General features: G+C 58.3%; 8 protein-coding genes across 8 annotated transcripts; 4 read left to right on the top strand and 4 right to left on the bottom strand.

Moving 5' to 3' along the window:
* Positions 1-193: 193 nt before the first annotated feature.
* BKCO1_4900045 (uncharacterized protein) lies at positions 194-1459 on the bottom strand (the record flags this gene model as incomplete). Its single annotated transcript, XM_020276559.1, has 2 exons — positions 194-881; positions 936-1459. The coding sequence occupies 2 exons, from the start codon at positions 1457-1459 to the stop codon at positions 194-196; spliced, it is 1212 nt and encodes a 403-aa protein (XP_020127594.1).
* A 1675-nt stretch (positions 1460-3134) lies between these two features.
* BKCO1_4900046 (uncharacterized protein) lies at positions 3135-3887 on the top strand (the record flags this gene model as incomplete). Its single annotated transcript, XM_020276560.1, has 1 exon — positions 3135-3887. The coding sequence occupies one exon, from the start codon at positions 3135-3137 to the stop codon at positions 3885-3887; it is 753 nt and encodes a 250-aa protein (XP_020127595.1).
* A 1370-nt stretch (positions 3888-5257) lies between these two features.
* Positions 5258-7746, bottom strand: BKCO1_4900047 (osomolarity two-component response regulator ssk1; the record flags this gene model as incomplete). The annotated part of the gene is made up of 2 exons (XM_020276561.1): positions 5258-5584; positions 5668-7746. 2 exons carry the CDS (start codon positions 7744-7746, stop codon positions 5258-5260), a joined length of 2406 nt encoding a protein of 801 aa, XP_020127596.1.
* Positions 7747-10057: 2311 nt separating this feature from the next.
* BKCO1_4900048 (uncharacterized protein) lies at positions 10058-11689 on the top strand (the record flags this gene model as incomplete). Its single annotated transcript, XM_020276562.1, has 1 exon — positions 10058-11689. One exon carries the CDS (start codon positions 10058-10060, stop codon positions 11687-11689), a length of 1632 nt encoding a protein of 543 aa, XP_020127591.1.
* Positions 11690-12717: 1028 nt separating this feature from the next.
* Positions 12718-13258, top strand: BKCO1_4900049 (uncharacterized protein; the record flags this gene model as incomplete). The annotated part of the gene is made up of 2 exons (XM_020276563.1): positions 12718-13170; positions 13229-13258. 2 exons carry the CDS (start codon positions 12718-12720, stop codon positions 13256-13258), a joined length of 483 nt encoding a protein of 160 aa, XP_020127592.1.
* A 983-nt stretch (positions 13259-14241) lies between these two features.
* BKCO1_4900050 (uncharacterized protein) lies at positions 14242-17213 on the bottom strand (the record flags this gene model as incomplete). The annotated part of the gene is made up of 3 exons (XM_020276565.1): positions 14242-14283; positions 14384-16622; positions 16672-17213. The coding sequence occupies 3 exons, from the start codon at positions 17211-17213 to the stop codon at positions 14242-14244; spliced, it is 2823 nt and encodes a 940-aa protein (XP_020127640.1).
* A 1708-nt stretch (positions 17214-18921) lies between these two features.
* Positions 18922-19952, top strand: BKCO1_4900051 (ras small monomeric gtpase; the record flags this gene model as incomplete). Its single annotated transcript, XM_020276566.1, has 5 exons — positions 18922-18961; positions 19142-19221; positions 19292-19343; positions 19403-19412; positions 19475-19952. The coding sequence occupies 5 exons, from the start codon at positions 18922-18924 to the stop codon at positions 19950-19952; spliced, it is 660 nt and encodes a 219-aa protein (XP_020127639.1).
* Positions 19953-24609: 4657 nt separating this feature from the next.
* Positions 24610-26718, bottom strand: BKCO1_4900052 (methylcrotonoyl-carboxylase subunit beta; the record flags this gene model as incomplete). Its single annotated transcript, XM_020276567.1, has 5 exons — positions 24610-24916; positions 25046-25829; positions 25885-25995; positions 26046-26119; positions 26195-26718. The coding sequence occupies 5 exons, from the start codon at positions 26716-26718 to the stop codon at positions 24610-24612; spliced, it is 1800 nt and encodes a 599-aa protein (XP_020127638.1).
* Between the last annotated feature and the right edge of the window lie 216 nt (positions 26719-26934).

Below are 26934 nucleotides of genomic sequence, written 5' to 3' on the forward strand. Positions count from 1 at the left end.
TTAGAATTCAACCGAAACTTGATTCCAAGAATACCGAATGACTACATAAAGAACATGCCAAATTTTCAAGGGAAGGAACGGCTCCAGATAGACACCGAATGACTACATAAAGAACATGCCAAATTTCTAAAGGAAGAACGGCTCCGAATACGACAGATCCGAAATGTCTGGCTGGGTCCATAAAAGAAAACTGTCAACCCTCGTCCTCTCTGGTGTGCTGCCGGTGCGAATCAATTTGCGACACGATCCAGCTCTTAAGATCAATGCCATCAAGCGCGGCCAAAAACCGGTCTCTTATCCTAGGCTCGAACCGATCATCCATCAACGATTCTTCCGTGAAGAAATAAACAGCACTGATGTTTGTCGGGATTTCTCCACCAGTGAACCACTGCTCCCATGCGTCAGCAGTAGAACTGTTGATATCGTTGATCTTGAATTCAGCATAGATGCTCCGCACAAGAGTTTGATTGGGGACTGGTCGCCCTTCACGTCTCTTTGGACGGAGTACGATACTGCTTGTTCCACAAATCTGTTGATAGTACGGTACTGCAGTGTTGTTCTTCCTCTTCGCATGACCAAGCTTATAGTCGCTTTTCTCTCGACGTAGTGCTTCTTTGTGTGTTCTGTCGTGTAAGTCCCTCAGCGAAAATGGTTTGTCTTCGTCTACCAATTTTCGCAGTTGGACGTTGACCATGTCGAGAAACGACGGAGCGGCGGGAGCAACTGCCGCCCACGAGGAAGCGGCAAGGAGCTCTTTTCTTCCCGATGGGGCTTTGAGAGTGGCTGCTCCAGCGTAACAGCAATTCATGATGATGGCTACATCGCAGATCGCAGCCTCCAATGTTTGTTGAATGCCGCTCCATTCTATTGAATGATCTCCTCTAAAAAAGAATTGTAAGCACTTGAATTGCACAGTAAAGATCCTACAAACTTACGCTAGCTCAAGAGATCCGGTGCCCTGGTCAGACCTTCTTCCATGTCCAGAGTACGCGAGGATGAATAGCTCGCGTCGAGTCTTGCACTCTCCCAGGACCGAAATGATACGCCCAAAAAGCTCCACTTGAGGATTTTGCGGTGGAATTTTATAGATCGGTTCGACCCGGAATTGGAAGTACGTGTCAAAGATGTAGCTCAAACGGTCCAACTCCTTTCTCAGCCCGCGATGCCCGCGATGTTGTTCTTTCTCCCACATGAAAGGCAGCACGCGTACGACATCGTACTGGCCATTGTTAGCACCGTCGGCCTTGAGCAAATTCTGATTGGCGTTCAAGCCATCGACCAGGGATCTCAGAGGGTCACTATGGCCAGCAACTTCATCAGAGGGTCCAGCTTCGTCGGCCGTATCCGGATCAGCAATGTCTTCATGTACGCGCCGACTTAGGTGTTCACCAGGCGGCAACAGATCTTCTCCGTCTTCATCTGGATTGTCGAGGGCTGCTTCCTTCCTGTCGGTCGGCATTCCTTCAAAATGCCGGACAACACGGCTTCGCGAACGCTGAAAGAGAATATGATTGAGTAATAGAACTCCGGGGATTGGTAAGTGTTGAGGCTTGTTTCTCAGACCTCCTATCGTTTAGGTATTGAGTGCGTAAATAGTTCTTGACCACCTTCCCCTCATCTGCAAGGCCTGCCGCCTTCCCGAAAATGTTACACAAGGTCTGACTTGTCCTGCACCACCTGCTGCATGTAATCAATGCAGGTTGCAACACGAGCCAATCGTCTATAATGCTCCAATGTCTCGGTCGCTGATGAATGATTATAAAGAAAATCTACAGCCTGACGACGGAGGAGGGGTTGAGATAAGGCATGCGACTCTGCATGTGAGGCGGGGCGAGGTAGTTCTGGCATGACTATAGTGGATGGAGATCGCAGGGGGAGAAGAGCCCGGCAGTGAATTGACCAAGCCTATCCGGCATCCTGCAGCGCGGCAAACCTTAGGGATAATTTTTTACCCATTTTCGAAGAAACGGACAAAAGGAACTTCATCTGAGATCGCTGGATGATATCTGGGTCTGCCGAGAGCGCCTCTAAGAAGTGCGTTGCGAAAGAGGTCATCGAGCGCTAGCTGAAGGGGCGATGGCGGTGAATGTAATGACGCAATGGGAAGACCGGTGTGGCCTCGCGAAAAGAAGAGGCTTGCTCTTGGGCTATTCTCAACGGCATTACTCAACGGATCCCGACTGAGTAGCCAATACATTTTTCGGTCCGGCTCTTCCGCGTGGGATGTCAAATTCAGATCCACCATTCAGCGTTTCGATGGTTTTTTGTTTCTCTATGGTCTTCATATTGGAAAGTGTTCTCAAATATGTGTCCTCGGTTGTCGCGATCTTCCTTTTCACTACATGTGGTGTTTCGTGAAGAGCATGCATTGGCGTTTTCCTAAGATGCTGAACTATCCGCTGTCCCTTTTCAAGGTTCTAAAGCATCATTGGTGTACGGGCTCCCCGAGAGCGACGTCCAGACCCGACCCGCGTCGCTCCGCCACACTCTGCCCCTACCCCACAACCAAATCAGGTGGCAAATGTGGGGTTAGCACGAGCCGAGTTATCGATATACATGGCTAGCCAAAGACAGCATGCTCAAAGTTCCAGCCCTGCCGCAAACGGCAACCAAATCGGCACTAGGTGCCCAGACTTGCCTATTCCGGACCAAGGCAACGAATGAGATCACAAGGCGTAGGAGACCCTTTCACCCTTCTTTCCTTTCCAGAATATTCTCGAAAAAGTCTAGACATTGATCTGGAACGTGGCTGGACGACGCCAAGAGAGACTGCGGTGCGATGTGGGGAACCCGATGGCGTCGTGTGCTTGGTACAGTGCTTCCACGCCCCGAAGAAATTAATTCCAGATTTGCAAAGACACGGTAGAGCCTGATGGCTGTGCACTCGTAGAAATGACAGCCAGGTTCGTCAGAGTACAGCGGTTGGAGGTACATAAACGGTCGACAACATGCACCGAATCCAGTCTCCATCAACCCAACCGTCCTCACCTCACTCAAGACCAGCTCTCCAATCCTCCTCCTCCATCAACCTTTTCCCCACACATCCACTCGACTGCCTCAGCCGAGCCCCCATCTCCCACAATACACCCTCCCCACCTCACAAACCAACGACAACGACGACAACAACAACCACAATGCGCACCACCCACCCCATCCTCACCCTCACCACCCTCCTCGCCCTCTCCACCACCGGCGCCCTCTCCGCCCCCCTCACCTCCGCCAGCTACGGCACCACCGCCAAATCCGCCACGCACCTCAGCCACCGCCCTCCCCGCGCCGTCGACTCCGCCTCGACCCTCTACAGCATCGAGCTCGCATCCACGCAGCAACACCACAGCAACGAGCACATCTACGCCGACGACCTCGTCGTCGTCGAGCGGCGGAAAGAATCGAAACCATCCGGCAGCGACGACAAGGGGGGGAGACTCGCGCAAAACGGCAGCAGCAGCAGCAAGAACGGTACGATGGCTGCTAGTACCGCGAAGCCGGAGGACGCGGGGAAGAAGGGGAGCGGGAACGGGAACGGGAAGGGCGGCGGCGCCACTGATGATGGTGCGCAGAAGAAGAATAATGCTGCTGCGACGGCCACTGGTGCGGGGGATAAGAAGGGGGGCGGTCGCCAGAGCACAGCTGGTCCAGCTGGCCACACCGACGACAACAACAACAACGACGACGGCCACAAAAATGGCCGCGGTAAGCGCGAGGCGAAGTCAGATGGCGCTGGCGACAAGAAAGGATCTGAGAAGACGGCGGTGGCCGAGAAGGTGAAGAGCGGGAAGGGCGATGCGGATAAGAAGGGGGGAGTGGCCGACGGCAAGGCTGAGGCGAAGGAGGTGAAGAAGGCTGGTGGGGAAAAGACTGGCAAGGAAAGCCACTTGATGGAGTGAATGGGGATGAAGGCGAAGCTTTTCTTTCGGCGTTTTGGTATGGGTGGGAAGAATGTGGAGTTTTTTTGAGGACTTGGTTTACTTTAGCATTATATCTCCCAATGTCGCATTGCTATCACTACAAATTCGAGCTGAATCAATCGGTACAAGTATTCATTAATCCCTTCTTGGACAGATCGAGATTCTAGTCCAAGGAATGATTAACCCAAGAACCTACAAACTTGGAGCATCGTGTACGCTGGACTTTATGCGTTGGCGCCTTTGATCATCTCCCACAACCGACTCCCGGTCACACCAACATCCACTCTACTTCGCTAATGGCTAATGGCGCACCGCTCGCAAAAAACAGTTTCAATAAAACTTGAATTTAAATCAATCGACGTATTTCTACTCTACATCCTTCTCCCACCGAATTACGGTACGTACATATGATACTAGCCAACGTCTCGCAATTAGATAAAGTAAACGCCTCCTCGGAACATTAGGCTGGCTCTGAAAACACGTGTAGCAAGGGAAAGAAAATAAAAACTGTCTTCCGGCGGGCCACACTCCTTCCTTGCATGCAACTTTCCCGTGGACAAAGGAGGACCACCCCACACACTCTGACAAAAAGAAGCAACAGCCGAAACACCTACTATCCGTATCATCCTATTCCCAAAACAACCCCGAATATCGAACTCGCAGTCCTCAGCCACCAAGAAGAATCAACGGAGAACTAGTCGTCGGCAAACTGGAGATACGCGTTCCGAGTGATGAACTTGATAGCTGCTTCCAGCGGCTTAAGTACAGACAGAAGAAGCTGATGGTAATAAAATCTGTCTCAAAATCGGCATCCCAAGCGCCACGCTTTGCCACGAGAATATAAAAACCCTCAACATGATAATGTACTCCTCGCGCCCAGTATGTTTTTCCCCGATGATGCTTATAACACTCCCCAAAGAGACAAGGAAAAAGAAGCGGACCTGAAAAATTACAATCGTCTCCAATGGGAAAAGGAAAGATCTTGACCCTCTGAAATAAGATGGGTCAGATTGGTAGTCGCCTCTTGATACAGTGAAAATAAGGAAAGCTTGGTAGAACACACAACAAATCTGCGTTCTATCTTTTAGACTTGATGGAAATGTCCTCTGAACAAATGAAACGTCGCATTCCTTCCTGTAGGGCGTCGACAGACGGTCATGGAAGGATGATTCGGCTCGGTTATAGTCCATACGCACCAGAGCCACGACCACAGGACTTTTGCAAGATGTATACCTGCCAAAGTACCAGACGTCTGCCCTAAGCCTTGAAGGGTCCGGAGATGATCTTAAACAACAGCCCAATTTCTAATAGCCGGTCATCTTCAAGCACGTATTGTCGCATCAGCCGCATCAGCTTGTGTTATTCATATCAGGTGCAGGTGGAATGGCCTCGATCTCCACGGCACCATCCACGACTGCATCGGTAGCGGGAGCTTGCACAGCTTGTGATAGCGCTTGTTGTTCAGGACTTGTGATAACAGCCGCAGCAAGAGCACCCGGGGCTTTGGACATGGAGGCGCGGTTGGTCTTCTTTTTGCCCGTCTTAGGTTTGTCCTTGGACTCAGCAGGCAGTTCGCTCGTAAAAGTCTTCCACTTCCGCCAGCCGTCGTAGTCAATGAGAGCCTGCATGCATCCCCATTCTTTCACTTTACGCTCCAGCCAAACAAAGTTGACGGGCTTGAAACAGTTAGCGGACGTTCAATGAAGACAAGAGTGCAACGGCCCGCGTTGCTGTTAGTCGGGGTCGTTTTCAATCTTACCTTGGTCAAGAAATCGTTGCAACCTGCGGCAAGGGCCTCGTGTCTGTCGCTCTGAAGAGAACTGGCAGTGAGGGCAACGATGATGACCGGGCTCTTGAAGATGATGCCATCGCCGAGCTTGTCATTCTCCTGTGGCTCTCCATTGGATTCGGGCTTCTCCCTTGGCAGTATCGGCGCTGTGCTGCTGGCGCTGCTGTTGCTGAAAACACCAATGTTGTTCACTCTCTCAAGACGCCTGATCTCTTTTGTTGCCTCCAAGCCGCTCATGATGGGAAGTTGGATATCCATGAGAACCAAGTGAAATCCTCCTGCACGCCATTTGACGACAGCATCTCTACCGTTCATGGCCGTCTGCCAACGGACCTTTAGACGTTTCATGAACGCTTCCAACAGCTTCAGGTTAATGATGTTATCCTCGACAATCAGAACATTGATGGGAGGGACGGAGCCATCGAGCAGGCCCGAAGGCAAGCTCGGCGTTTCCCCGGTCTCCTTGTTCTTCTTCCTCTTCGGCTTCCGAGGATCAGGTGACTGGATCCTTGGTGTCGGTGGTGTCGACGTCTTTTGTGGAGGAGGTGCGACTTCAGGCGCGGGGGGTGTGGGTAGAGGGGGCGCGGCCGGCGCGGCGGGGTGTTTCGTCTCCGACGCGCCCGAGTCGAGGCGCCCACGATTGGGCCGGGAAAGGTGTTGCGACGTCGATGTGGAAGAAACTGGATGTGAGCCCTGGGTCGGAGAGGAGGTGAGGTTCCGGTGAGGTCTCGGACGATGTAACGGACGCTGACGAGTGGCGCCGGGTGAAGGGAGCGGAGGTACGTGACCTGTGGTAAGGACTGCAATTGACCGGACGTCTTGATGAGAGTGCGATTGGCGACTGTCGTGCGACAACGAAGTCAAGGACGCGGGAGAGGGTGCGCCGAGAGCGGGCATGGGCGGGAAGTAGTCGGCGTCTGTTTCAGCAGGGCGACTCTCGCCGTAGAACTGGGCGACATGGGGCGGCAGGGGGCCACGGGGTGAGGGCTTTGGGGTGCGCCGTTGAGGCACATCAATTACCAGAGCCTCATCGACCGTCTGGCCACCGGGATAGTATTCGTCCAGGGTGCGACACATCTCCTCCTCGGGACCAAGTGTCCTCTCGAGCGGGCGGGCAGCGGGGTCGCGCGAGACGATGCGCAGGACCATGTCGGGCGAGTCGTAGCTGCGGCCCAGGGAGTTGGCATACTTCTTCAAAATCATGTCGCGCACGTCGTCGACGAGGTCGTCTTCCCTGATCTGGACCAGCGTGGGCGAGGCGCCCGGGCGCTTGACCCAGATCTTGCGGTGAAGCATGCCGGCGTTGATGGAGAAGTAGTCCTCCTGGAGGCTGTTGGCGGTCGAGGGGCGGGTCCGCTGCGAGTCGAGCAGGGTCTTGATGACTCGGGCATTCGAGTTGTGGACCAGCGACTGGCGGCGGACGGCGAGCGGGCGTTGCTGCCGGGGCGACAGGGCCTCGGGCGTGGGCAGCGGGTGCAGGGCCTCGTCGGACTCGTCGCGCAGGTCGGGGACGGAGAGGGCGGTGGGCAGCTCGAGGCCCAGCTGCTTGGGCGGCTCGTCGGGGACGGGCGAGGGCTCCTCGAGCTCGAGGGTGGGCAGCGGCGGTGGTGCAGGTGGTTGCTGGGCCTGCTGCCGCAGATCCTTTGAGGTTAAGCTCTCGGACCGGTCGGCGATCGTTTCAGACGGCCGGTCCCGCGATTGGTGTTGATCAGCGCGCAGCTGAGACGGTTTCTCCGGCTCCAGCGGCGACGGCAGCGACTCTTTGCTCAGCGCGGAGAGCGGCGGCGGGGTCCGGATGCTGTGCGTGCCCGAGGAGCGGGTTCGGGGGGGCTGGGGCAGCGGCGACGAGAGGGGCGAGGGCTGCGAGACGATGCTGCGCGCCTTTTCAGAGCCCGCGCCCACGGCTGCCGAGGATGCGGCGTCGCTGGCCGCGACGGACGCCGTCGAGCTCCGGCGGCTGCCCAGCAGCTTGGAGCGCGCGCTCTCGAGCCGCAGTCGGAAAGGCATCCTCCACCGCGCGCCGGAATCGTCGTCGTCGGCGCAGAGCATCCACGATGCGCAGAGAACGGGGGTTGAGCGCGCTGCGGCGAAGCAAGCTGCGGCGGCTCGTGCAGGGGCCTGGGGTCAACCGCTAGCAGCGGATCGGCATGTCGCGTGGCAGGCGCGTGATAAGAGCTGCGGCGGCGGGCGTGCGAGGACGGGGGGACGGGGGAGACGGGTGGCGGCGAGAGGACTTGAGACTTGGGACTTGGGGGAGCTGCTGCGCGCGCACTTCGAGGTTGCGCCCTGGGTGTTGACGGAGACGAGGAGAATGCGCAGGCGAAATGGCATCCGGCAGCCGCTCTCGAATGCTCCTCATCTCTCGATCCAATCACCCGCGCCAGCGCATCCGCCGCCTCACGCCTGGAGAAGGCCCGGTGCTTCGTACCCGCTCTCTAGCAAGGCCTGCCCTGTCTGCGGCAGCTGATGCGACGTCGAACTCTTCACCTGCCCGCTCATGCTCTGGAGGCTTCCACCTTCCTCGGCCGTTGGCACGCGCTTGCCCGCAGCGAGCCCGCCGCCAGCGCCTCTCCCGGTATTCTCCATCCGGCCGCGTGGTGGGCGTGCCTGTGCCCCCTACTACTACGCACTACGCACTACGCACTACGTACTCTGCCCTCTGCCCTCTGCCTGTGCTTGTGTTTCGGACCTTGGAGGTTGGCGCGCTAGCCGGCCGAACCACCCTCAGCGCCGCCATGCATGTCTCGAAAGGGAAATCGCCATTGGACACCGCACTTCTCGACAACGCACCCCTCACCGACTCGGTTTGCGCAGCGGTGCAGCGCAGTTCTAGAGCGCGACTCCATGCCTCTGCTTCGCGGCCGCCGTTTTGCCCGCCCTGCGCCTGCAAAAGCCCCCTTTCTTTGCCACCGTCGCGGGGATCCTTCCGGATGCGGCTGTCTTTTCTTATTGCTTGATTGCGGCCGAGCTGCCTACGCCACCTCTTCACAGGAGGCTGGAAAGAAACGCCTAGCTGCCGTTTTGCTCAGGCGGGCTGCCGCTGGTACGGGAACGCACGAAATTGCAAGCCGATCCCACTCCTGCAGCTGGCTGTGCGCGTACGGACGTGGTACCGGCCCACGCCCGCGTGAACCTGCACAGGCGGCACCGCAACAACATGGTATGATGGATGCTAGGCACCTATAACACAGCCTGCGCGAGACTAGGCTGTATAGTGGAGCTGCACGTCCGCGTGCTGCCCAACGATCGAGATTCCGCGCCAAGATCCTCGATCTGCTCGTGTTCCAACCACCAACACCTGGTGGATCATGGGTCCAGCGAGAAGAGGTGGCCGCCAGCGCCGGTTCCAGACTCGGGCCCTCGGCGCAGCGCCCATGACAGCTGTCTGGCCTCGTGCTGCTCGACTGATGCACGTTTGACCACCACGCGTGCCCCGCATCCCCAATGGTGCGCGTCGTGAAGAATGTGGCGCAGAACCCGATCTGCGCGTTCTTTGATAGCGCCATGCAGCCGCGCCCACATCGAGCCATGCACGCGGATCATGCAGGATTTAGAGGCTGCAGCCAGGGGTGAGTAAGCCACAAGGCTTTCGCTGTACGGAGACCTTCGTCCCTATTGAGCCCAATCTGTTTACTGTGTAGAGTCGCAACGGAGCGGTTGGCTAGACCACCCGCCGCATGCCTGGGGGACCCAGCATGGTCGTCGATGGCGCAAACGCTAGTGCCATGTTCGAGCAAGAAAGCAATTGGGAAAGGGAAAAGGGAACGGGAAAGGAAGAAAACCATTGCACAACAGCTGCGACGCTGCCCCGATCCCGCTCCAGCCTTGCCCTCGGCAGTCGACGGACAGAGCCGGACGGAGAAGACTGTCGTCGGTGTGAATAAGCTCAGAAGCGGCTTGGTGGCCCACTCTCCAATCAGAATGAATCATTGATGATGGATGGCGGGGCGAGAATCTGACGACCTGATAGGACGAGGTGTTCGTATGGGCCTCGGCCTGAGGCCGAAAGCACGCCGATGACTCAGAGACAGGCAGCACTCGTCGCCATGCTGATGGGAATGACACATGGCTCGGTCGAAGAATCCGGGCGCAGCGGACGCGAAAGTCACAGTTGAGGCTCCGACGCGATGGGCAGCGGACCCTGTCCTCGCTTAGATAATAAGTCAGATCAGGCAGGCGTCATGGCCGCAGCGCCCGCCGACACCGAGGACCGCCATCCCCGCCACCATCCACCATGTAAACATTTATCCAATCTATCTTCCGTCCACTTTTCTCTCAGCTTCGGTCGAGCAGGTTCGTCGCAGCTCCGCTTGACCCACTCACCGTCCCGTAGCAGAACGCCTGCCGCCCCGCGTTCCCCATGCCAAAGAAGCACCAGCCGAGCTACAACAAGCCGTCCAGCAACTACGTGCATCCGTCTCTGTCTTCGTCGCGAGAGTCGTCCAGCAGCAATGCAGCTCCGTCGGCTTCGCAGTCCGTCAACGACCGCCTGAGCCAGCTGCGCCGCGAGCAAGCTCCCCGCTCCGCCATCGACCGCCGAAATGAGCTCGCCGAGTCTCTCACCGCGCGACCAGTCCATCCCGCCTTGAGGCAAATCCTCAACCTGCCCGAGGTTTCTGCCCCTAGACCGCGCCTTGCCGCCCGAACAACCACCGGCCGACGGGTTCCGGGCCCCTCGGCGCCACAGAGTTGGCTGGAAAGCAGCAGGCATGCGCCGGACCCCACACCGCAGGCCCCCAGGCTCTGGAAGATCATGAGACCGCGCTTCACGGAGCGTTTGCCGCCACAGCGGAGCCTTGTCCACTACACCTGCAAAACCTTGGCCAAGAACTGGGAATACCTGTTGGAGTACGAACAGCACTACCTGGCTACGCTACCTGTGCAACTCAAGGATATTCTTCTCAGTTACATAGCTGCGTACGGCCCGGAAGACGGCATCACCTTGGAGTCTTTGCGGGTCCTGTTCCTGAACGAACACGAACTCGATGATGCCACGGGAAGCGATGAGCTAGTGCACCTCGATCTCACCGGCATGATATCCAAACACTTCACTCTTGGAGAAATCACAAAATATGTGACGCATTCACCAGCTCTCAAGAAAGATGCCCTGACCGAATCGATGAACAACCTTTCAGTAGGCGAGGATGTTGCAGATTCTTGGGAGGACGCAGAGGAAGCCCAGTTGCCCGTACTGCCGAAATCGTCCCTCAATCCTCGGTTCCCTAACCTGACCCACCTGTCACTTGCATATCCTCAGAAGACGTCATGGAGCCAACTCTTGACTCTATCGTCCCATCTCCCGACTCTCACTCATCTGTCTCTAGCATTTTGGCCCAAGCCGACCATGACCCCCCACGCCACCACAGCATCAATGATCAGCCAGCATGGAAGGGTAGAGTTTGGCGGCACTCACTTTTACTCCGAAATGGACAACGACTGGCAGGAAGCCGCGAATATTTTGCGCCGTCTAGCGAATAATACCTACTGTCTCAAGTGGCTTGACCTTTGTGGCTGCGACTGGACTCCTGCGCTGGTATGGGGAGTCAACGACCGGCAAGTTTCGTTCCCCCGTGCACGCCGTGGCGTTGACGGAGATGATGCTGGAGACTGGGACATCAAAGACGCCAGGCCCTGTCCCGATTGGAATGGCAGTTGGCGGCAGGTCACACACATCAATCTTTCCCAGGGCTGGATACCGCACAGTGTTCAAGCCATCCGAGCGTTGCCTGCCGGCATGTTGAGTTGTGAACTGCTCAGTTTCCTCCGGAGCGACAGAGGAAGGAAGATGGTGGAGAAGGTGCCGGCCGGCGAGGCCCAGACGCCCCACCAAACGCGGCGATGGATTGAGAAGGAAGGAGAAAATAGGAACATCGCACATGCAATCAACGGTCTGAGAAAGTCGTCCAAGGGGCCGTATTGCGAAGTCGATTATGGCTGGTCGAGCAACATCCTTTCGGGCTCGAGCAACTATGACGAGGTTTTCGAGGTATGAACGGTGCAGGATGGAGCTGGAGGTTTGGGATGAAGATGGAGTCGGATCGATGTGCCAAACTTCTTCCGAATCACTGGATTCGTCATCCTTGGATCCCATAACGAATGACTCGGCTGTGGCTTGAGGATTCCCCAATAGACGTTCATTATGAGGAAGAAAAAAACTTTTTAATGTATTCTCCGAACCCAGACCCTTTTCCAGTCGTTCTCACTGTCGCTTAATTGGGATTCCCCGCCCTTTGCTTTGCCTTTACATTTTAATGTTCACATATGGGTATGACATGGGAGGTCCCAGACTCTGCGATTCGCTCACGTATGTAACGTATATGCCTAACGACAGCTGTAGAGATCGACTGTGGTTTCCACGTGGCGCGTTTCCGTGAGGTTTGTGCAACGAAAACTACGAAGACGCACTATGTTAGCTACGCCTTAAGAATTCGACCAAATGTCTATGGATCGACGCCATCTATATCAACCAGAGTAGTCTCCCACGGCTCTTTCTCGCCACGTCAAAAGGACGAGCGTCGGATTCACGAGACAAATCCTTCGCGCTGCTGGGGAGATTGAAAAGTCACGTTCACGCAAATATGGTCCCTGGTTATGGGAAATCCTACACCGAAGTCTTCAGAGACCTAGCAACTTATTTCACTGGACTCGGACTCATTTTCTCTGAACGCACCCACTCGACATTTTCCAGACCCTCAGGGATTTCCATCGGTCACAGAATAAAACCCCAGCGACACCCATATACATCGACTATGACGCCACAGCCTAGGACTCTGAGGACAAACGGCTCAATTTCATAAAACATTACTCTGCGTCTAGCCTATATGTTACAAGCGGCGACTTGGCGCAGGGGCCTGGGACCTTACACACTCTGTACTACCACGGAGTGTATTTCTAAAAGGTTCTTTCCCAGCAAATCGTAAGTAGAAAACATAATTGACTGTACCGTACCTAGTGCTCTAGACAACAACTTAGTAGTAACAAAAAGCCTGCCGGTCGTCAGCCCCGATCTACAGGCAGCCAATGGGAAGTAATTCCTGGTCTTTACTGGACAGCCGCCAGATTCCTGTGACCCTCTTGATGATGTTTCGAGAGAGCTCATCAGAATCTGGCGGCTGTCCAATAAAGACCAGGAATGACTTCCCATTGGCTGCCCTCCCTTCCCCCTCAAAAAGCGGCAGCAGCGGTCGTGGTGAAGAGGTTCGCAATATTAGATTCGAGCGTGGCGTCGTTGTCGCCGCTGAGGTCGCAGACGATGCCGTTGGGGGTGCGGGATTCGGAGGCGGCGGTGGTGGGGTAGGCGGCGCGGAGGCGGGCGACGGCGGAGGAGAGGCGGGCGGGGTTGGAGGATTAGGAGATGGTGACGGTGCAGGCGCCGTGCTCGAGGGAGGCTTCGGCGACGGCGTGGCCGATGCCGGCGCTGCCGCCGATGATGAGGACGTGGGCACCTGCGAGTTTGGAGATGTATTTGCGTTGGTCGGTCATGGCTGCTGGTGTTGGTGGTGGTTGGAGTGTAGTGTTATCGGATCTGTAGGGTGATTTGGGTCTTGATCATGCGCAGTGAGAAGGAGCATGCGGCCAATTGAGTTATTCAGCAGAAACCATCTATCACGGATTCAAATGGGATATATATAAATGTGCTAGATTCGAGGCAGTTTGGTGTTTGCGTTCGTGAGGGAAAGCTGAGATGCATCATGGATGGGAGTGTTGTCGGAGTTTGCACGGAGTTACGTTGACGTGTGTCTTTGACGTCAGCACTGCATACATGGACAGGGAGAAAAGAGAAAGTGTTTTCACAGATTCAAGCGCCCAGCTGACAAGAACGCGCCTCAGTCGAGAGAATATACTGAGCACTTCGAGCCCGTCCAGGATCTACGGTTAAACCCGTGTCAGCACAGTCGATTGCCACTTCGAGCTGCCGCTGTCTGCAGGATAAGCTGCACTTATGCGAGCCCGGCACTTCTTCAGCCGCCAAGGAAAGCCGCGTTGCACAAGGCGACTGAGTGTGGCTCAACGTGGTTCAAATGAAGCAGTAAGCATTTGTAAGGCGCATACGTGAGGCGCACAATTAAGATCATGTCCAAGCTCGGACTGTAGCATCCCTGATGCTTGGGAAACTTGGCATCAGGTTACGCGCACGGTACATGTGCGAAGAAGGGTCTTCCGAGTTGCGCCTCACTCCTAGCACCGCATGGGCTATGGCCTAGCATGCCGCGTAGAGCCGGTCGTGCTTCCGTCAGACTCACTACTCGAGCTGCGCCACAACTTGGGACTTAGCAAGGTTCACCGACTTTGATGCCATGCGAAGGATGAGCCACGTCAGAACAAGAGGCTTCGGCGCCTAAATCCGCATCTTGATCGACGCGGGTGGAACCGGGTGCACGCCGTCACAAGACGAGGGATCCTGGTGTTTTTCAAAGTACCATGAACGTAGCAGCACATCTTGCATCTCATTTTTCGCCTCACCGAAAATACCAGGGTAAATAAGGTCGTCAAATCTATCATACTTTTAAGCCTCGTCATCCTAACCGTCACATCGTCGATGTTTTACGTTATCTGCCACCTGGCGTTGATCTGTTTCCGGCGCACCTGCAAGAGTCGTTAGTCATGCATGCATCGTCGACCAGACTGTCGACAAGGAAGATGCATGGGAAAATCCGGGGAGAAAGGGAAATGGGTTAAAACTCACCAGAGGCGCCACGAAAAGCACGCCCACAAAGAGCGCCGCAACCGTCGTCAGTAGCTGCACGCGATTGAACCCCTTGCCCAGAATATCAAATGCAAAACTAGGCGACACCCTCGTCCCGAACACGTCTAGTCCATATCCGAAAACCAAGCTGGTGCTCTCCAAAACCGCAGGGCTGGTGATGACTTCCTTCACCCCAAGAACCTCCCTCTTGTGGTTCAGGTATTGGATTGGGTTGAACTCTATGGTGGGCGAATAGCGAATCAGACCCTCGGCTGCCTCTTCGGGAGTTGGATCGCGGCCAACGGGGCGGCGTGGATCCAGGATTTGACGGGGGATTCCAACGATCGAATTCGATTCTGGAAGGGTGACTAGGAGCCATTTAGACGTAATTCCCTGCGCCGTCTGTGTCACTGCCATGTGGGAGATGGACTCCGGAATGTGATAGGTCTGCGAGAGGACGTGCGGCTTGGCGGATTCGCCGACCACCCCGGCGAAGGGCCGAATTGCGGAATAGTTCGCGGCGGCGCCAAAAGGACCGCGGTCGTTAGGCAGCGTGGACTCGAAGAACTCAGCAACAACCAATTGGTGGCCCTTTGAAGGTGTCTCCAGGGACCCGAGAGTGAACGAGTACGTCAGCCAGTTCTCGGACAACGCGCTGGCAATAGTCTGGCTGATGTCGACGCCGTCGTGAGACGCCTGCCACAGGATAGCGCCGGATACGCCGTCCAGCAGGTAGACGGACAAGACACCGGCAGGCTCAGCTACTGCAGTCACTAAGGCCAAGTTCGGGTTAAGGTACTTGTAAAGGACACGGCGATCTCCAAGAACCTTGCCAATGGAAGCAACCGGATCATTCGCAGGCCTGGGAGTGACGTTGATGATGCGCTCTCCAGCTGTAGGCGCAAACCTCCACGCCAAATCAGAGCCCGACCAGAAGCCCTTGATCTCGCCTTCCGAAATCTTGTATGAGACCTCGGACTTTTCCGCGGTGTCAACCGTATCGTCAGCGTCCAGCTCAAGCGCCAAGTGCAACGGGACACTGCGAATGAGATGGCCCGAGGTTGCGTTGAGGAGCACGTGTCGACTGAGCTGCGGGAAAACGGCGGCAATCTGTCCCTTGGCGTTGACGCTGAGCTCCACTTCCTCGACCTTGCCTCCAGACGGGAGCTCCAAAATATCGTGATTCCAGGCGATTGCACCTCCGCTGACAGCCACAAAACGGCCGCTTTCGGTTGCGACAACGACAGGCTTGTTTAGTCCAAAAACGTCTCGCCTCGCCTTCTCGAAGACATCAGATTCCGCACTTTCGGCCAGGAACCGATTTGGGAGCGTTTGCAGGAAAGCCGGGAGATGCTCCAAATCCTTGAGATGTCTTTTTACCCTGTGCACGTAGGCAGCTAGCACATTCTGGTGTGTTTCAATTTCCAGTTCCTGGGCCAGGGATTCCTCACTCGGGAGGTCGACCCAAACTGCCCCAAGAGCACCTGCTAGGACCTCCGGCCTTGACCACGTCGAATCTCCATTGCGGAAAAGATCCCAGCTTCCATTGGATAGGTACACAGCGGACCTCACGGCCGATGCGCCGCCATCGCGAACGGCCACCTCGGAAACGGCATGGATAGGGTAGACGGCGTCATCAATAATGGGGGTCTTGACAGGCCAGCGCCCAAGAATTCCATGGGAGGCGGACGACAATACGAACACTTCCTCGGGCGTAATCCTGGTGAAGTAAACATTTGCATCTGTGGTGCTTGTCGCGAACGCTCCCTTGCCAGCCAGTTTCGGTAGGTCGTAAGCCTTGGAAATGGAGCCAGCTTTGTAATCCGCATGATATACTTCCGCCCAATGGCTGGCCGCAGTCTGATAATGAACCAGGAAATGCGGCAGGGAATTGATGCTGTGGGGTGCGTGGAGGACAACCTTCTGGATATCCTCCCCACTGCTGTTCTCAACGTTGAATGTAGAGATGCTCTTGCTTCCGATGATGTTCACCTTCAGCGACTTGAATGTCTTATCTGTCCAAGCGAGCAGCGGCGAGGCGGTGTTGGCGCCAACGAACAGGATGTCGTCCGTGGTCGCGATATCGCTCTCAGACGAGAGTGTGTACTGGTCAAGCTTCTGGCCGGTCAGGGGGTTGATGGAGGTGACCTTGAGTTTCAGGCCACCGAGCATGGTCGAGTGCAACGAGATGGAGTAGATTGCCGTGGCAGAAGTCGAAATCTGGAACGGGACGTCGCCGCTGCGCATCGTGTCAGCGTCGTACTTGACCCTGCGGGGATGCAGTCTACCTGTTGTCGTCCAGCTCCCACTTGACTGCACCGGTCTGGCCGTCTAATCTCCTGACAGTCGAGCTGCTGCCGCCGAACAGGACAATGACGTCCTTCACGCCGCTCGCGGCCGCCGAAGCATCGGCGAGCTCTAGGACCTCGAGATCCTTCACGGGGGAATCATTGAAGACGCTGCTCCAGACGAGCTTTCCGTCTGCGGCGTCCCAAGCGGAAACCTGGCCTTCCACGGCGCTGACGACGATGTCCTGGTTCTCGCCCGCTCTCAGGAAGCCATCAACGGAGCTCGAGCTGGACGACAGCGGCTGTCGCCACACGGCGGAGCCATCTTTCGGGTTCACGGCGCCAAGGACGAGCTTGTCTGACAGGGTGTAGAGCAGCGAGGCTTTCGTGTCGGCGCGCGGCTGATGGAAGAAGGTGGCCTGTTGCTGGGGCTGGCCGAGCAGGGCGAAGTGGTAGTCGACATGGTATGCGTCGTCGGCGAAGACGGCAAGGGTCGCAGGGACCAGGGAGGCGGCCAATGCCAGCAGCCGGGGGAGCAGCATCGTTCGTCGGTGGCAGGGCTGGAGGGCTGGATCGCGAGCTGAGGGCGGTGTTGCGGTCGTGGCGGAGCTTGCCGCGGGGCAGCACGTGAGCGGCAGGGATGTGCCGGGCGCGCGCGGCGGCCGGGTTCTGCTCTGGGCCTCGGTGCCACAGGCCACTCCAGGCCAGCCGTTGCAGCTGCAGCACACGACATGCGCCGTTGCGTCCCTGATTTTCCTGCACGCACTCGCGCATTGTCCTGGAGGGCCTGCAAATCAATTACGCTGGCACCACGCCCCATAATTACCCTCCGAAGCGCGCTCCTGACCTGACTCTGCGCGCTCTCCGTCGGACCTGCTCGAACGCTGGTCCGAGAGATTGCTGAGCTGTCGCAGCGCAGCGCTGGCCGGCAGCCACGCGCTCATCGGCGAGCCATGCCGCGCCAGGCCGGGCCAGCAGCCGGGGCGCGCGCCGTGGCAGCAGGACAGGAGCGTGGCTCAAGCGCGGGGGGGGTGGGGGGACACGGCTGGAGCTTCGTGCTTGGGTGCTTGGGTGCCTTGGTGCCTGGGTGCCTGGCCGGTGTCTGCCTTGGCGCGGAGGCGCGTCGAAGCTCGCGCTGGACCACAGGGCCGCGCTGGAGCGTCTCCGTCGCGCCTTTCGGGCTCGGCTCCTGCCTCGCCGCGCTTGCGGCAGACGACGATCGCCTCGCCAATTGTGCATGCATTTTGATCTGGTTGTGCAGCCGGCGAGTAGGGGCACGCAACGTCCCGGGCGATTGGTGCCTGGCGAGTCCCAGCAGCAGAGCCGCCGCGCTGGCGCCCCCTCGAGGCGGCCTCCTCGCTCAGTGGCTGCTGCATGCTCGGGGCTAGCTGTGCCTGCCGGGGCGGCTTGCCATCATGCTGTCATCCGCTTGACCCGGCACCGTGCAATGCCTGTGCCGTAAGCCCAAGGCTCGAGGGAAGGCTTCGAGCGCGCACTGATGCGGTTACGTCGACGCTCGCCTATCACTTTCAAGCTCCGCGAAATTATGTCAACCGCCAACGCCTAAACAATCCAGCGCGCAGCACGAGCTGCGCAGCGCCGTCTATTAATCATGCCCGCGCCCTCCTCGCGCGCACCGTCGCAGACCTCACCACCTTGATACCCTTCCCCCACGCCGCCGCCCTCGCTGCTGCCAACCCCCCCCTCCTCCAGGCCGCCGTCTCGCCGTCCTCGCCGTCTCTTGCGCCAGCCTGTCCTCACGCCTCCGTCCCGCTGCCGAGCTCTCCCCGGTCTGCGCCCGTCTCCGCGTGTGCATCCTTGCTCCCGCGCACAACCCAGCGCGCCCTCGCTGCTGCCGGTGCGTAAATGCTCCGCCAGCGTCGCCCGCGAGCCGCCGCGCCCCGGCCGCCACGCTGAGCCTCCCAATTGCGTGCACATGGCTGACAGGCACCCTAGCGACCCCGGTTGAGTCGTTCCCACGGTACGCGCCGCGCACGGCTTCTCGTCCGAGCCGCACATCTCGAGAGCTAGACCCGAGCATCCAGCACACCACCTCCGCCTGCGCCCTGGCCGAGCCACCTCGCAGGCAGCTCCGACACTCACTCTCTGTGTGGCGTGCTCCTCCTGCGCCAGCTGCTGGCGCGAGGGCTCCGACTCCCACGCCCCAGCTCGTGCGAGCGCGCACCCTCCTCCGCCCCGTAATCGCCGTCGACTCCTCCAGCTTTCCCCGCCAGATATCGTCGTGGAGGCATGTCCCAACGAGAGTACCACATCGTCGTCCTCGGGTCGGGTATGCTGAGACCTCCGCGCTCCCCCGCGCCGATCGCGATCTACTACGCTAGTTGCTGATGTCGTTTGTGAACAGGTGGAGTGGGCAAAAGCTGTCTTACAGGTAAGAGTCGCAGCAGCAGCCCCCCCAGCGCGCGTGCGCGCGCGCGCGCGCAGAACATGCCAGTTGACATCGGTACAGCGCAGTTTGTCCAGAATGTCTGGATCGAATCCTACGACCCCACCATCGAGGACTCGTACCGAAAGGCCATCGACGTCGATGTGAGTTTGCGCCGCCCCAGGCCCCGTCTGTTGAGAGAAAAGGATTGAAGCCTGATTCCATGCGCTCCAGGGACGGTCGGTAGTACTCGAGATCCTGGACACTGCAGGGACAGAGCAGTTTAGTAAGCCACCGCATCTCCCCCTGCGCACACGGGGCGCATCCAGCTAACGAGTTCTGCAGCTGCCATGAGGTAACCCAGCCCTACGTCGTTTCAGCTGCGCCCGCGTCCCCCACGGCTAACCAAGGACCAAGAGAACTGTACATGAAAACGGGCCAAGGCTTCCTCCTCGTCTTCAGCATCACGTCGATGACGTCCCTCCACGAGCTCGCCGAGCTGCGCGACCAGATCATCCGAATAAAAGACGACGAGCGCGTCCCCATCGTGCTCGTGGGCAACAAGTCGGACCTCGAGGAAGACCGGGCCGTGACGCGCGCCCGCGCCTTCGCCGTCAGCCAGGCGTGGGGCAACTGCCCCTACTACGAGACCAGCGCCCGCCGCCGCGCAAACGTCGACGAAGTCTTTGTGGATCTCTGCAGGCAGATCATCCGCAGGGACATGGAGCGCTCCCGCTCCCACACCGACTACGGCCGCCCCAGCGCCAGCACCCGCCGTCACCACCCCTCCAGCCGCCACAGCACCGGCGGCGGTCCCCCGCCCGGCCCCGGCAGCGGCGGCAGCGTCAAGGGCTCGCGGCGGAACCGCCGCGAACACCGCTGTGTGATATTATAACGCGAACGCGATGCGCGTGGGCCTTGCAGGGTGGACGTGCGGCGGGGTTTTTGCACAGCATAGAGGCGGGTTATAGCCGTGTGTGTGTGCGTGTGCGTGTGTGTGTGCAAATAGATCTGAAGTGTACGGAGATGTGTTTTGATGCGCCGGTGTTATTATTACTTTCTTGACAGTATCTTGGGGCCCTGGGGGCTGGACTCGCGGGATTTGGTTGTTGGTGGTGGGAATCATGGGAAGGGGGGGTGAAGGAAGGGCGGATTGGTGTCTTCATTCGCATTCATCATGAGCGAGGCCGCGGAAACTCATCGCCATCATCACATTCGGATTAGACGTACGATATAGAACGAAGCAGACAAACAGCTCACGGCTGAAAAAATTAATGTCCACGAGAAGACTTAATTTCTCCTCCCCAATTTTTCTTTTTTTTTTTTGCTTTCTTCACGGCTTCGGTAATCTCTGGGCGGGCGATTTCGTCTGTTTTTGCTTTATTTGTTTTTTTTTTTGGTTGCTTGTGCACCTCATGCGATATAAAATAGCTTAGTATAGTTGGTTAATAATGCCACTTTTCTCAAACTCCCCGGGCGCGGGTTGTTATGATCTGCACCTATTTCCCCCTCGCATATCTCTTTTTTGGTCGCACCTGCACCCGACCCGAGTTTCCGGCGAAGCGGCAGCGCCCATCACGAGAGAACGACAGAGAGAGAGAGAGAGCGAGCGAGAAAGAGCAAGTAAACGCTCGTCCCACCATCTGGACGGAGATGGAGGGGAGGGGGGCTGGGACCTCTCCGATCAAACCCTCTTCGGATGTAGCTCCCGAAACCCGTAACTTCGGGTAGCTAGGAAGGGGGGAGGGAGGGAAGGAGGGAAGGAGGGAAGGAGGAACGGAGAGGGGGGGGGGGGGCGAAGAGGAGAGAGGGAGGCTATGCCGGAATTCGTGACTCGTCAAGCAGCAAGCAGCAGCAAGCAGCAGCAGCAAGCAGCAAGCAGCAGCAGCAGCAACGAACAAAAAAAGGAAAAAGGTCTCATCACGCAAACGTCGCCGCGCCAAGCCGGAATTCAGTTTTCTTTTTACTTTTTTTGGTCTGCTTACCTACCACAGAAGGGGGGTGTGGGTGGGAGTCGGGTTTGTTAATTAGCATCCCGTCCAATCAGGGCGAGTGTAATTGGATGCGCCTTCCTTGCGAAGGGCCCCAAGCTGTTTCGGGAAACGCCTTGGAGATGACTTGTTGGCTCGCGGGGCTGAGAGGGGGATGCGCGCCCGCTAAAGTGCGTGTGCGCCACAGCTTCGTATTATTGCACTCTTGGTTTTTGGGTTGGGGAAGGAGGTTTGTGTTGTTGATGGCGAACGCGACCGACGGACGGATGGACGACGGACGGGCGAACGCGTGGCGGAGGTGGTGGCGGATGGGGGGGCGGCGGAAAGCATGAAGGTGGTGATGATGCAAGAAAAAGGGTCAAAGGGAAAGAATAGGAAAATGAATTCCATGATGGGTAGTGGTCGATAGTGATGCCGTGTGTCTTGCATCGGCGCGTCATCCGCGGTTGATCTAAAAAACCCACGCCAGGAGATAGCTACCATGCATGCACGAGCGAGCGGCTAACGGCGGGAGGAGAGAGCGCGAGAGAGGGAAAAAAAAAAAAAGAGAGAAAAAGGGTCTAGGAAGGTGCGTTGTGTCCGCGTCACGGTGCCGCCGCCCGTCGTCGCCGGCCGCGGCCGCGGCGCCCCCAGCCAAACGGAACCCGGCTTGTGGTGCGGAGAGAGGGGAGGTGGGATCTCGACCTGTCGTTTTGGCATGTACCAGATTCTTCCCCTTTCCGAAACTCCGGGTCTGCCGCATGCCGGGGAGGGGATGGGGGGAAGTGCGGATGATGTCCCGGCGGGATGCACGCGATCCTAGTTCTATTATTCCCTACGGATGCTCTCGCGCGATAGCCGTACATGACCGACTCCCGTCTCGACTTGCTCTGTCGCTTCGTCCTACCCCGGGTCGTCTGTGTCTTTGACTCTCCCGTTCCTGCGTGGCGATTGTGTCCTGCATTTCTCGTATAACGACTCTCTCTCGGTGCTGGCTCGTCGCTGCTCTCCTTCCACCTCCTCCATGCAGCTACATGGCTATGTCAGTCCACATGACCTGAAACAAGGCGGTCGCACGTCTTGGGCTCAATGGGGAAAATGTATCGGAGAAACGGGCAAACAGCAAAAAGCTGAGGGCTCGCGGTGCGCCCCCGGCCGAATGTGTGCGGACTATGGATGGGTGTGGCGTGGGGTGGACGAGGCAGGTGGAGGAGGAGGTGGAGGAGGCGGAGGAGGCGGATTCAGGCATGCACGCATGCTTCCCCTCCCCCTTCCTGCGGGTTTTAAGCTTTGTATGGCTGGAGGGTGGGCCTCTGCCACCTGTTGCGCCACAGCCGCCACCGACCAGCTGGCCATCCACTTCCATCATCAGTACCGCCAGACGTGTGCGTGGTGGGTGGGCGACCCACGTGCCGGTTTCGCCCATCAAAAGTGCCGGCGCGTGGGTCGGCGGGTAGCGTCGATCGCCCGGGAGTTGGTGTGTGCACAGGAGCCGGCTAGTTGCTGCGTTATGCACACAAATGGTACATATGCGACCCACCTGTATAACGGACGCGAGCATCTGCATTTCTGTGGGGAAGGGCTTGTGAATGCGGAAGGCAGACATGATTAGTCGTCGGCTAGAGAGGGAAGGTTACACCGGCGGTGGAGAGGCCGCTCGGAGATGGACGTTTTCATCTCCGGCCGAGCGGCGCGAGGAAAAGTAAAAAAAAAAATGTAAAAATAAAAAGAAAAAGGTCGTCCTGCGGGAAGGGCAGGGCAGAGGCGGGCGGCGCGAGGCGAGGGAGGAAAAGAAGGACGTGATGTGATGTGGGGGGAGATGACAGTGTGATGATGGTTTACGACGTGGTGTGAGTCGTCGGCTCGGTGCTGATAACGCGTGCAATTCTTTGCCATTTCGACGCTCGTCACATTCGAGTCAGCCGAGTGGGATGCGCCGACGTTTCACGGTTGTACATGTAGCTTTGTCTTGTTTGGGCAAGTCCACAGGGCTCTGTCCAGTCTGGCCGGGAAGCGACAGCTGCCTGCTCTGCATATGCATGACTTACTGAGCGACGCACGAGTCAGCGCGAGAGCAAAACGAAGCACTGGCCACTAGCGTCGACAAATGCCACGGCTGATCGTTGAAGCGTCGTCGTCGCCACAGCCAACCGGGCGCCATTGGCGCATCGTCGACCACAGGGGCGAGGGGGGAGCGAAAAGGGAAAGGCAATCAGCCAACATAACGGCCCGCCCGCCCAACGTCTGCCCATGTGGTTTCTGCTTGCCCATCCGTGCGAAAAAAAAAAAAAAAACACCCCGCGGGAGATTCACCTTGGCGCTCTCCTGCGCGGATGCCTCCTGCCCTTTCCGCGCCGTCCACCTGGGTCCGATGCGTCTCCGGATGGAGGGTTCGGAGCCGATCAGCAGGGCGAGACGCCTCGCTTGGAAGAGGCAGGGATCGAGCCTCTTTGCGGAAAGCCATGTATCGGATCGTCTTGCACGTACTATCTTTGCTTGGTGTCCGCTGACTTGCGCCTGAGAAGATGCACAGCCCCCCGAACCGGCGGGAGCGCGGCTTCCGGCACCCGCCTATCGTCATACCTCGGGTTGGTGGTCGTTGCGGCCACGCGAGCGGCTGAAGCACGACCCCTGTTTTCCTCGTTTTCCTTGTCCGTTTCCCTTTCCCTTGGTCGCTTCTGCTCGCAGGGCTGCAGTGCACTATGCGTAGGTACTTTGCCGCTTGCGGTATGGTGACCGCTTCCTTCCAGCGGGTGATGGCCTGCGCATATGAGGATGCGCGGCCCGATCTGCTGTCCACCCAATAGCTCGCTCCACCGTGTGCCTACCGAGTGCCGCATTCATCAGTCGATCAGCGGCTGGTGAGGTGACCGAGGGCGGGGAACGAGATTGACACGCGAGAACCTGGGGATGTCAATCGTGATGTGACCACCTCCCAATACTTCTTATGCACGAGTATTGAACAACGCCCGACCCTGGCCTCGGCCCACGGCTCGAAACCCACCCGGAACGGAGACGTTTCCGCGAACACGGTTCCTGACTGCAAGAGCGCGCACAGTCACTGACCTGGCTAGACTGGTCCACATCTAATCGCGTGCTTTCCTGATATGGCAGTAGCTTGTAAGCAAACACTGATGAATGCATAGTGGCCAGAGCAGCTGTGGCATCCACCAGTTGTGCGCCTCTGCAGCTCAGGCATTTACAAGCTCATATATCGCATGAACGGCGCTTCATTACCGTGGTTGACCGCAGCTACCATTTCCGACAAGAGACCTCCAAGTGATTTTTGATTTGTTCTCAGGGAGAGCTGCGTCCCGTGTTGTGGGCATGAAGAGTTACGAGGTATCATAACAGTGCGCTTTGGAATGGTGAGACAAGAGTACATATCTACATCCAAGTCCCGTAAATGTACATACATACATACACAAGACCAAACACACCGCCATCGTTCAACAACCGCAGCCACGCTCCCCAGAGGAAACCAAAACTCAAACAAGCAAGGCCTCTTTGATCTAAATCTTCATATGCTGTCTTTTCATCCACATTTCAACACAGATCCCCTTCCCCGCCGCCCACCACAACCTACATCCTAAACACGCCCCACTTCTCCCCCCTCTCCCTCTCCCTCCTCTCCGCCGCGCGCCCCTGGCTCGCCACCTCCAATCCCAACCCGAGCACCGCGCGTGTGTGCTCGGGGGGGATGATGCCGTCGTCCCACAGCCTGGCGCTGCCGAAGGTAGCCTCGCTCTCGCGCTCGATGCGGGCCTTGAGCGCGGGATCGGCCTGCTTGCCGACGGCCTCCATGACCGAGGACAGCTGCTCGGGCCCCATGACCGACGTGCGAGCGTTGGGCCAGGTCCAAAGGAAGCGGGGGGAGTAGGCGCGGCCGCTGGGCAATGACGAAAGTCAGTCTGGGATGTATATATATATCGGGACTGCAAGGCCGGGGTTGGGGGGGAGCGAGGGAGGGAAGAAAAGAAGAACAAATCGCTTCTAAGAGCACCGAAGGGAGACTTACCACATGCCGTAGTTGCCCGCGCCGGCGCTGCTCCCCACGACGACGGTGAACTTGGGCACGTCGGCGCAGCTGACGGCCGTGACGAGCTTCGCGCCGTTCTTGGCGATGCCGCCCTTTTCCGCGTCGGCGCCGACCATGAAGCCCGAGATGTTTTGGAGGAAGACGAGCGGGATGCCGCGCTTGCTGCACAGCTGGATGAAGTGGGCGCCCTTGAGCGACGCCTCGGAGAAGAGGATGCCGTCGTTGGCGAGGATGCCGACCGGGTGCCCCTGGATGCGCGCGAAGCCCGTGACGAGCGTGGTGCCGTACAGCGGCTTGAACTCGTCGAAGCGCGAGCCGTCGACCAGGCGCGCGATGATGGCCTTTGCCGGCACGGGGAGGCGCGGGTTGGTGCCGACGATGCCGGCGAGCTCTTTGGCGTCGTAGAGCGGCTCGTCGTACGTCGGCGTGCGGTTGGGCGCGTCGAGCGACGAGGGAGACGGGGCCGCGGCCTTGGGGTAGTTGAGGTTCGCGATGCTGCGCCGCGCGAGGACGAGGGCGTGGGCGTCGTCGACGGCGAGGTAATCCGTCACGCCGGAGATTTCGCTGTGCAGAGCACCGCCGCCGAGGTCTTCGGCGCTCACGACTTCACCGGTGGCGGCCTTGACTAGGGGCGGGCCGGCGAGGAAGATGTGGCCCTGCTTGTCGACGATGATGGATTCGTCCGACATGCTGGGCACGTAGGCGCCGCCGGCGGTGCAGGGACCCATGACGACGCTGATTTGAGGGATGCCCATTGACGACACTGCGGGTATGTGAGCCAAGAGGCAGGACTAGCGTTCGGGGCAGGTGGCGCGTACTTCTGGCCTGGTTGAAGAAGATGCGGCCGAAGTGTTCGCGGTCAGGGAAGACATCGGCCTGATGCGGCAAGTTGGCGCCGCCAGAGTCGACCAAGTAAATGCACGGCAATCCTGCAAACATCAGCCGGGCCACCGTCTGCAGCCTCCCGCAGCATTCTTACTATTCTCCTGCGCAATGGCCTGCGCCCTCAAATGCTTCTTCACAGTGATGGGATAGTACGTCCCGCCCTTGACCCTAGACGCCGCAACCAAGACAATCAGCACTCACCCACTCACACCACAGGCAGCGAGACACCGAGAATCTACACACGTGCTGTCATTCGCCACAACCACACACCTCACCCCCTCGACGACGCCGACGCCCGTCACTATGCCGCCCGCAGCCACCTCCTCGCCCTCGTAGCAGCCCAGGCCGGCCAGGGCGCTCAGCTCCAGGAAGCTCGTGCCGGGGTCGACCAGGGCGGCGATGCGGTCCCGCACCAGCATCTTGCCGCGCTCGACGTGGCGCTGCCGCGCCTTGTCGGGCCCGCCGCGCGCGGCGGCCGCGTGCAGCTCCGACACGCGGGCTTGCACGGCGGCGAACGAGGCGGCGTTGTCGCGGAAGGTGGGGTCGGAGGGGTCGGCGGCGCTGACGGAGGCGGGGAGCGTCGAGAGGAGCGTGGCGTGGTGCGTCGAGGTGTGGGTTGCGATTGTGCGGCGGGCAGTCGAGGAAGCTGCGGCGGCGGCGGCGGCGCGGGGCGGTGATGAGGCGGGTCGGCGGAGGAGGAGCGGTTTTGTGCGGGCGGTGGAGAGGAGCGGGGTGCGCCGCAGGGCGGTGCGCGTTCGGAAGGCCATTTTTGCTCGCGGCAATGGGGACGGCAGGCAGGTTGCGGGGAGGAATGGAGAAGGGAGTTGAGTGTTGTTTGGGAGCTTGTCTTGCGGGCGGTACAAGAGAACCGGGGTGCGGAGTAGCCGCGTCTAGCCGCAGGGCGGAACGTCCACTTTTGCGGGGGAGCGATCCTTGCCCGCGGCTCCACACCCTTCCCGTTCCTAGCGCACCGAGAGGTTTAT

The sequence above is a fragment of the Diplodia corticola genome, assembly GCF_001883845.1.
Source record: "Diplodia corticola strain CBS 112549 chromosome Unknown scaffold49, whole genome shotgun sequence".
Lineage (NCBI taxonomy): Eukaryota > Fungi > Ascomycota > Dothideomycetes > Botryosphaeriales > Botryosphaeriaceae > Diplodia > Diplodia corticola.